The sequence below is a fragment of the Tachysurus vachellii genome, chromosome 23 (assembly GCF_030014155.1).
Source record: "Tachysurus vachellii isolate PV-2020 chromosome 23, HZAU_Pvac_v1, whole genome shotgun sequence".
Taxonomy (NCBI): Eukaryota; Metazoa; Chordata; class Actinopteri; order Siluriformes; family Bagridae; genus Tachysurus; species Tachysurus vachellii.
Genome location: NC_083482.1, coordinates 17,805,405 through 17,815,404, shown reverse-complemented (window position 1 = coordinate 17,815,404; position 10,000 = coordinate 17,805,405). Strand labels below are relative to the sequence as shown.

Genomic DNA, 10,000 nt, shown 5'->3' with positions numbered 1-10,000 from the left:
TCTCTCCATGTCTCGTCTCTCCGTATCTCGTCTCTCCATGTCTCGTCTCTCCGTATCTCGTCTCTCCGTGTCTCGTCTCTTCGTATCTCGTCTCTGTGTCTCGTCTCTCCGTGTCTCGTCTCCATGTCCTACTTCATCACAATATCACTATATTTAGTCTGTGTTCCTCCACCTATCCGTCTCTGTATTTCTGTTTATTTAATATGGTTATATACTGTGTGTGTGTGTGTGTGTGTGTGTGTGTGCGCGCGTGCGCGCAGTGTGTGTTTGAAGTTGGCATGTGTGTTATGGAAGGCCAGTGTGCCGTTCCTGGTGTGCAGGACATACGGACTCGTTGGCTACATGAGACTTGCTGTGAAGGAGCACACAGGTGAGTTCTTTATGTACCTGCTGATTAGTGCATTCATCTGTTCATGTGTTCATCTGTTGACTGCTGCATGCCTACAGTTAATCCCTCTACCATCTCAGTCACTATACAAATAAATAAAAAAGTGTGTGTGTGTGTGTGTGTGTCAGTGGTGGAGTCTCACCCAGACAGCGCTCTGGAGGATCTCAGACTGGATGCTCCTTTCTCTGAGCTGAAAAATCACATCAGCTCCTATGACATGGACTCCATGGACAAGAAGGTAGAGAGGAGCTTCAGCCCAGCGAGGAGAATTTCTGAACTTCAGAGAGACTGAACTTTACTGTGCTCTTATTATTACAGGATCACAGTCACACACCGTGGATCATCATCATCGCTAAATATCTGGAGAAGTGGTTCAGTGAGGTAACTTTATCTGCACCACAATGAGGTTATTTACACAATACTGTAAACTACAGCATCACTTCATCCTCAAATAAAATAAAACATTCAGCGTTGAGTAAACAGAGGGTCAGAGCGAGGGACAGAAACAGCTCCACAGTGCCACCTGCTGTACATCATCACATCTCTGTACTGTGACGCATCACTACACCTCTAATCCTTATTAATAACATGGTCAGTAAAGCGGTACAGGCCACGCCCACAAATGTTCAGAAGGTTGTAAGTTTGAATCCCAGGTCCACTAATTGTCCACTCCTAGGCCCCTGACCAAGGCCCCTGACCATCAGCTGCTCAGTTGTATGAAATGTAAATGACCTGATGACGTCATGTGACGTCTCGTTATTAATAATAATAATCAGAGTTTTTTCTTCAGCACGACTTTCAGTTGCCAAAAAGTTACAGAGAGAAAGAGGAGTTCAGACAGCTGATCAGAGACGGTGAGAACGTCCACATCACTACACTGTACACTGTACACTGTCACTACACTGTTTTCTCCTTCCAAGTGTTTTTAATCATTTTTTGTGATTCACTCACTTTGAATTTGGCTGTAATTTAGTGAGAGCTCACTGTGATCCTGATTCTTCTCTCAGGGATCCGTAAAAATGAAAACGGTGCTCTGGAGGAAGAGGAAAACTTTGATGAGGCCATTAAAAATGTCAACACGGCTTTAAATCCCACTAAGGTGTGTGTGTGTGTGTGTGTGTGTGTGTGTTGGGGTCTGTATGTCAATTCAATTCAGTTTATTTGTGTAGAGGATTTTAACAATTCACGTTGTCTCAAAGCAGCTTTACAGAAATATAGAAACAGAAAAAAAGTTTAAAGTTTAGTGTGTTTTTGTTTGCTGTAAATGTATCTCTCACATCCACTTGTATGTTTGTGTGTTTGTGTGTATGTATGTATGTGTGTGTGTCTGTGTGTGTGTGTGTGTGTGTTTGTGTGTGTATGTGTTTGTGTGTGTTTGTGTGCTGTAAATGTATCTCCACTTGTGTTTGTGTGTGTGTGTGTGTGTGTTTGTGTGTGTATGTGTTTGTGTGTGTTTGTGTGCTGTAAATGTATCTCCACTTGTGTTTGTGTATGTGTGTGTTTGTGTGTGTATGTATGTATGTGTGTGTGTCTGTGTTTGTTTGTGTGTGTGTGTTTGTGTGCTGTAAATGTATCTCCACTTGTGTTTGTGTGTGTTTGTGTGTATGTATGTATGTGTGTGTGTCTGTGTTTGTGTGTGTGTGTGTGTTTGTGTGTGTATGTGTGCTGTAAATGTATCTCCACTTGTGTGTATGTGTGTGTGTGTGTGTGTGTGTGTGTATGTAGATCTGCAGCAGTGTGGAGGAGATCTTCAGTTCTGAGCAGTGTGAGAACATCACCTCACAGGTCAGACACTTCAACACTTTACCGTAATCACACACCAAATGTTTATTAAAACTACTGTCCTAAACATCAGTGTTGCCATGGTAACATCCTCCACCCTTCAAATTATACCTTTGTGTCAAATACATCTTAATGTCCTGTACACTTCCTGTAGCGCTCTTGGTCCTGTGTGATGTTTGTGCATAGGGTTAGGAGGATGAACACCAAAAAGGGGCGGGGCATCTGTGTTATAAACTCTCTGTGCAGACACCAGAAAATAATATTACATCATTAATAAGACAAGAAATCGTTACTAATTTAAAAGACATTTTTGGTTAAAAAACAATTTAATGCATTACTATATTCGTGTTAAACTGGTGTGTGTGTGTGTGTGTGTGTGTGTGTGTGTGTGAATAGACCCCAGCATTTTGGGTGATGGCTCGAGGTGTAAGGGATTTTGTGCAGAACGAAGGGAACGGGAAACTCCCTCTGAGGGGCAGCATCCCAGATATGATCTCTGACTCAGATAAATTCATCAACCTACAAAATGTGTATGCAACTACACACACACACACACACACACACACACACACACACACACACACACACACACACACACACACACACAGACATGCTCATATACAGACACACACTTACATACACACACATGTACACACATTCATGCACACTGATATTTGGGACTTGGTTGGGTTGTAAATGTGGTGTGTGTCTTTGTGTGTGTATGTTTGTGTCTGTATATGTGTGTGCGTGTGTGTGTCTGTATATGTGTGTGCGTGTGCGTGTCTGTATATGTGTGTGTGCGTGTGTGTGTCTGTATATGTGTGTGTGTCTGTATATGTGTGTGTGTCTGTATATGTGTGTGCGTGTGTGTGTGTGTGTTTGTGTGTCTGTATAGATACAGGGAGAAGGCGATGCAGGACGCTTATGTTGTGACCAAACACATCAAGTCTCATCTTCGGGCTATTGGAAAGGTCTCTCTCACACACACACACACACACACACACACACACACACACACACACACACACAAACAGTGTAGCGTGCTGTGTGTGTTAGTCAGATGATTATTTCCTACTCTGTGTATGTGTTTGTATGATTTCTGTTTTCTGTGGATTTATTTGTCTTGTTATTCTGAAGCCAGAAGAGAGCATCTCACAGCAGGACATCCAACTGTTCTGTGAGTGAAATACACTGACACACACACACTGACACACACACACACGCACTGACACACACACACACGCACTGACACACACACACACTGACACATTGACCCACACACACTGACACACACACGCACTGACACACACACACACTGACACATTGACCCACACACACTGACACATTGACCCACGCACACTGACACACACACACACTGACACATTGACCCACGCACACTGACACACACTCACTGACACATTGACCCACGCACACTGACACACACACACTGACACACACTGACACACACACAGACACACACTGACACATTGACCCACGCACACTGACACGCACACACACTGTCTCTCACTGACACACACACACTGACGCACACACATACACACACTGACACACACACACTGACACACACACACTGACACACACACACTGACACACACACACTGACACACACACACTGACACAAACTGACACACACACACACTGACACACACACACTGACACATTGACCCACGCACACCGACACACACATACTGACTCTCACTGACACACACACATTGACACACACTGACACACACATATACACACTGACACACACACACACACTGACACTGACACACACACACACACACACTGACACAGACACACATTGACACACACACACATTGACACACACACTCTGACACACACTGACACATTGACTCACACACACACACACACTGATATGTTTTACTGTGCAGGTAAGAATGCAGCATTCCTGCGAGTTGTCCAGGGCAGATCTCTCTCTGAAGAATACAATGTGGAAACTATTAACAAGGATGAGATTAGTGAGTCTCTCTCTCTCTCTCTCTCTCTCTCTCACACACACACACACTCAGTGGCTGTATGTGTATAGTGTGTACACTGTCTATAATAAGGTTTCACACACTTTCATTAGAGCTTGGAGTGTGTGTTAAAATGAGTGTGTGTGTTTGTTCATGTTCTCAGCTTCCTCTATGGATAATCCAGACAGTGAGATGGTTCTGTATCTCATGCTGCGTTCTGTGGACCGTTTCTTCCAGCAGCACTCCAGATACCCAGGTATCAGTACCATTAGAACCAGTAAAACCATCAGATCCAGTAAAATTATTACCAGAAAACAATAATGTTTGTGTGTGTGTGTGTCAGGTGTGTATAATTACCAGGTGGAGGAGGACATCAGCAGGCTGAAGGTGTGTGTGAACAGTCTGCTTCAGGAGTACATGCTCAACGTCAACGTTAAAGACGACTACATCCACGAGTTGTGAGTGAACGTCGCTGTGATGTCACTTCCTCCTTATTGACTCCGTGTCCTTTAGTAACAATGCTATTAATAATGAATAATAAGAGTGTTTCCCAACATTAAATAATAATTAATCTTCTACTGATTTGAATATATTTCCTGTGTGTGTTTGTGTGTGTTTTAGTTGCCGTTATGGAGCTGCAGAACCACACACAGTTGCAGCATTACTGGGAGGTGAGATTACACAGTCACAGAGAGGCCGACACACACACACACACACACACACACACACACACAAACTTGGTGGTCAGTTGTTGATTCATTCTCTTTAACAGCAGCTTTGTTAATGTTTCCATAGCAACAGCTCATTCACAGGGGTGTGTATGCATATGATATTGAGATACAGTTTTTTTTCAAGTAAAGCGATGTTTGTATATGATGTGTGGGAGGAGTCTCCATGGTTCAGACTGAGCAGCACTTGCACACACACACACACACACACACTTTAATTGCAGACTGTCAGCTTTAATTTGAGGGCATTTATATCCAAATCAGGTGAACAGTGTAGGAATTACAACAGTTTGTATATGTGCCTCCCACTTGTTAAGGGACCAAAAGTAATGGGACAGAATAATCATCATAAATCAAACGTTCACTTTTTTAATACTTGGTTGCAAATCCTTTATAGTCAATTACAGCCTGAAGTCTGGAACACATAGACATCACCAGACGCTGGGTTTCATCCCTGGTGATGCTCTGCCAGGCCTCTACTGCAACTGTCTTCAGTTCCTGTTTGTTCTTGGGGCATTTTCCCTTCAGTTTTGTCTTCAGCAAGTGAAATGCACGCTCAATCAGATTCAGGTCAGGTGATTGACTTGGCCATAGCATAACATTCCACTTTTTTCCCTTAAAAAACTCTTTGGTTGCTTTTGCAGTATGCTTTGGGTCATTGTCCATCTGCACTGTGAAGCGCCGTCCAATGAGTTCTGAAGCATTTGGCTGAATATGAGCAGATAATATTGCTGAAACACTTCAGAATTCATTCTGCTGCTTTTGTCAGCAGTCACATCATCAATAAATACAAGAGAACCAGTTCCATTGGCAGCCATACATGCTCACGCCATGACACTACCACCACCATGCTTCACTGATGAGGTGGTATGCTTAGGATCATGAGCAGTTCCTTTCCTTCTCTTCCCATCACTCTGGTACAAGTTGATCTTGGTCTCATCTGTCCATAGGATGTTGTTCCAGAACTCTGGAGGCTTTTTTAGATGTTGTTTGGCAAACTCTAATCTGGCCTTCCTGTTTTCGAGGCTCACCAATGGTTTACATCTTGTGGTGAACCCTCTGTATTCACGCTGGTGAAGACTTCTCTTGATTGTTGACTTTGACACACATACACTTACCTCCTGGAGAGTGTTCTTGATCTGGCCAACTGTTGTGAAGGGTGTTTTCTTCACCAGGGAAAGAATTCTTCGGTCATCCACCACAGTTGTTTTCCGTGGTCTTGGGGGTCTTTTGGTGTTGCTGAGCTCACCGGTGTGTTCCTTCTTTTTAAGAATGTTCCAAACAGTTGTTTTGTGCACGCCTAAAGTTTTTGCTATCTCTCTGATGGGGTTGTTTTGTTTTTTCAGCCTAATGGTGGCTTGCTTCACTGTTAGTGACAGCTCTTTGGATCTCATCTTGGAGAGTTGACAGCAACAGATTCCAAATGCAAATTGCACACTTGAAATGAACTCTGGACCTTTTATCTGCTCATTGTAATTGGTATAATGAGAGAATAACACACACACCTGGCCATGGAACAGCGTAGAAGCCAGTTGTCCCATTACTTTTGGTCCCTTAACAAGTGGGAGGCACATATGCAAACTGTTGTAATTCCTACACCGTTCACCTGATTTGGATGTAAATGCCCTCAAATTAAAGCTGACAGTCTGCAGTTAAAGCACAACTTGTTCGTTTCATTTCAAATCCATTGTGGTGGTGTATAGAGCCAAAAACGTTAGAATTGTGTCGATGTCCCAATATTTATGGACCTGACGTGCTCTCTTTTCTCATTACAGGAGCTGCAGCTCAGGAAGCCATCAAACTCATCACACACCAGTTTGTGCCATTTAACAACACGTTCATCTACAACGCTATGGCTCAGACATCAGCCACCTTCCAGCTCTGAGAACGTGTGTGTGTGTGTTTTATTCAGCACCATTTGTTCATTATCATGCTCTTAATGTTACTGTTCATATAAATACTGCATCAGTAATAAATCCCGACTAGTGCAGTGTTTATTTTCATTAATCAACGTGTTTATGACGCACCTCAGAGTGGATTCTGGGTATTCTCTGTGTGAACACACGTTCTACCTGAAGCACATTAATATCTTTATATTAAAATATGAGATTTGTTTAGTGAATCTGGTGTTGGTTTGTTGGTGTTAGTTATAAAATCATTCCTGAGAGGTTAGTGTTGAAGGTTGTGTGCTATGATGATGTGACAGGAGGACACAGTGTTGGGGTTCTTCACTTTAATGAGAAGTGAGATCGTCTCAGAAATCACTGCGTCATGACACCGGTCCATTTATTGGTTTAAAAAATTCAGAAGGATCTCAGTTGTGTTTGAGGAAAAGGTGAAGGTTTAATCCAGATTTGGAACACAGCTTTAGCGCAGACATGAGTGTTATTCTTCTCACACACAGCAGATGGCGCTCTTCATGCATTTTTTTTTTTATTGATTTCAACCCAGAGTAAAAAAGCTGCCTCATTTCCTCTGCAATCAGCACATTGTGCTTACTGAATAATTCATAACTGCAGCTGCTCTTAAACTGATCTGAACAGAATGAGGGAGTGAAGTGGAGTGTGAATCACTGCAGCAGTAAACCTCACACACACACACACTCACAGTGAGAGTGTGTGTATCTCTTGTTCTTCACTGTTCTGTAGTCAATAGTCAAGTTAGCATTTTTAAACATTTGCTCACTAAAAAATAAATAATTTCTGACCGATGACTTTATAAACAGATTTTATGTTTTTAAATGAAACGGCTAGAAGACGGACGGCTGCAGTGCAAACAACCCTGAGGTGAAAGATGCTCCACACATTCTGTTTATCATTATTTACAGACACCAAAATACTCTTCAGCCTTTTTTGAGGCTCACAGAACCGTCATCGATGATTAGTTCAGAGTTTGACTGTTTTGCAACTGCAGGGGATTTTAATATTCACATAAAAAACACAAAACTACAAAAGAAATGATGATTGTTGTGAAGACTTTTCAGCTGATTCAGCATGTGCATGGACTCACACACAATGGTGGACACACACTAGATTCACTCAGTAAGGGTCTAAACATTTCATCCCTTGTTATTAAGGATGTAGCACCATCTGATCACTGCTGTATTTTCTTTGATATATTGATCTCTGCTACCACTGGAGATGAATCACCTGATGATCAGCAGGTCAGTTTTGTTAGGATTGAGCTTTAACTGATGAGCAGTCATCCATGATGAGATCTGATCAGAAGCTGTGGTATCTGAGGGTGGGAAAGAGAAGATAAGTTGTGTATCATCAGCATAGCAGTGGTAAGCCTAAACACTACACATAGCCTGAACACTACACACCACTCTTAACACTACACACAGCCTGAACACTACACACAACTCTAACACTACACACAACTCTAACACTACACACAGCCTGAACACTACACACAACTCTAACACTACACACAGCATAAACATACACATAGCTCTAACACTACACACAACATAAACGCTACACACAACTCTAACCCTAAGACAGGTTTGTACAGCAGGTATCTGGTCAGGACAATGCTTGGAGGCGGAGCTTCAGCTTCCAACAGGATAATAAATCATACAGGTAAATACTCTACCTGAGAAAAAATATTTTACACCATCAAGTTGAGAGAGTTAATCTGACCGAGTCTTTAGATCTCTCCGTTTAATCTGACGCGTCTCCACTAATTTTACCAGAAGTGCAGAGCTCATAGTGACGTTTTTAAGGAGACTTTAATCAAAATTTCACACTGCACCTTTCAGGAAACAGGCTAGTGTTAGAAGACCATCACCTTTGACCCAAAGTGTGTAGAAACACAGCGAGATCTGCAGAGGCAGAGTTGAAGAGCGGTGTGTGAACCCTGAGCCCCTTGAGGAAGGGTGAAGGATGAAGAAAAGCTAAAAGGCTAATAAATGTAGCCTTGGTGTCTCTACCTCGTCCTCACCTTGGAGGAATCGGGACTGATGCCCACACTGAGTCACTGCCGAGTGTAAATCAGAAGTAACAAGGACTTCAGGGTTAAAACCAGGCCGTGAATCACAAGCTATAAAATAAAATAAAATCAGAGTCCTTGAAAAAGTCGAGATGCATCCAATTAATGACTAAAGGACGAAAACCAGCAGCAGGACGACGTTTCACTGCCGGGACAAACAGGTTTATTGGTCAGGTTCATTAAGGAGTAACAGAACAGACACTGTGATGAAATGATTAAAGAGAAAAAAGGAGAAAAGTGGAAAAAACTCTGTAGTTCATTGTACACATCAGCAGCGCGCGCGCACACGCACACACACACACACACACACACACACACACACACACAGAGATGATTGCCTGGACATTGTCATGGATGGCCCTCATTCAGAAGAACAGATCAGCTGCATCACACACACTCCTACTGAAGAGACACACACTGAATGTGGCTTTTTAACACTTTTTAGCACTTTAACTACATCCTCTCCTGCTGTCTCTCTCTCTCTCTCTCTCTCTCTCTCTCTCTCTCTCTCACTCTCTCTTTCAGAATGTTAATCTCACACATTTTAATCACTAAAACATAATGATTAAAATGTGTTATATAGTGAAATATAGTGAAGATGCAAATTATAAAATAATGAAGAAATTAAGAGGTTAAAATACTCACTCATTCATTTTCTACCGCTTATCCGAACTACCTCGGGTCACGGGGAGCCTGTGCCTATCTCAGGCGTCATCGGGCATCAAGGCAGGATACACCCTGGACGGAGTGCCAACCCATCACAGGGCACACACACAAACACACTCATTCACTCACACAATCACACACTACGGACAATTTTCCAGAGATGCCAATCAACCTACCATGCATGTCTTTGGACCGGGGGAGGAAACCGGAGTACCCGGAGGAAACCCCCGAGGCACGGGGAGAACATGCAAACTCCACACACACAAGGTGGAGGTGGGAATCGAACCCCCAACCCTGGAGGTGTGAGGCGAACGTGCTAACCACTAAGCCACCATGCCCCCCCAGGTTAAAATACAATAAATACAAACACAATAAAAACAAACACACAATAAACACAAACACAATAAAAACAAACACACAATAAATACTAACACACAGCCAAT

The 10,000-nt window shown here is 42.7% G+C and overlaps 2 protein-coding genes across 2 annotated transcripts in view; one reads left to right on the top strand and one right to left on the bottom strand.

Annotated features, from left to right (window-relative positions):
- Positions 1 to 7,020, top strand: part of nae1 (nedd8 activating enzyme E1 subunit 1) — a 9,968-nt gene extending 2,948 nt beyond the window's left edge. Inside the window, exons 7-20 of the mRNA XM_060859573.1 lie at positions 261 to 370; positions 517 to 626; positions 707 to 769; positions 1,179 to 1,242; positions 1,396 to 1,487; positions 2,114 to 2,173; positions 2,567 to 2,700; positions 3,066 to 3,141; positions 3,308 to 3,347; positions 4,087 to 4,173; positions 4,334 to 4,426; positions 4,514 to 4,628; positions 4,792 to 4,841; positions 6,674 to 7,020. Of these exons, the coding sequence (XP_060715556.1) occupies positions 261 to 370; positions 517 to 626; positions 707 to 769; positions 1,179 to 1,242; positions 1,396 to 1,487; positions 2,114 to 2,173; positions 2,567 to 2,700; positions 3,066 to 3,141; positions 3,308 to 3,347; positions 4,087 to 4,173; positions 4,334 to 4,426; positions 4,514 to 4,628; positions 4,792 to 4,841; positions 6,674 to 6,783 (1,204 nt within the window). The 3' untranslated portion in view covers positions 6,784 to 7,020. The remainder of the gene's footprint in view (positions 1 to 260; positions 371 to 516; positions 627 to 706; positions 770 to 1,178; positions 1,243 to 1,395; positions 1,488 to 2,113; positions 2,174 to 2,566; positions 2,701 to 3,065; positions 3,142 to 3,307; positions 3,348 to 4,086; positions 4,174 to 4,333; positions 4,427 to 4,513; positions 4,629 to 4,791; positions 4,842 to 6,673) is intronic.
- cmtm3 (CKLF-like MARVEL transmembrane domain containing 3) overlaps positions 1 to 10,000 on the bottom strand; it is a 94,122-nt gene that overhangs the window by 19,044 nt on the left and 65,078 nt on the right. The window lies entirely within an intron of this gene.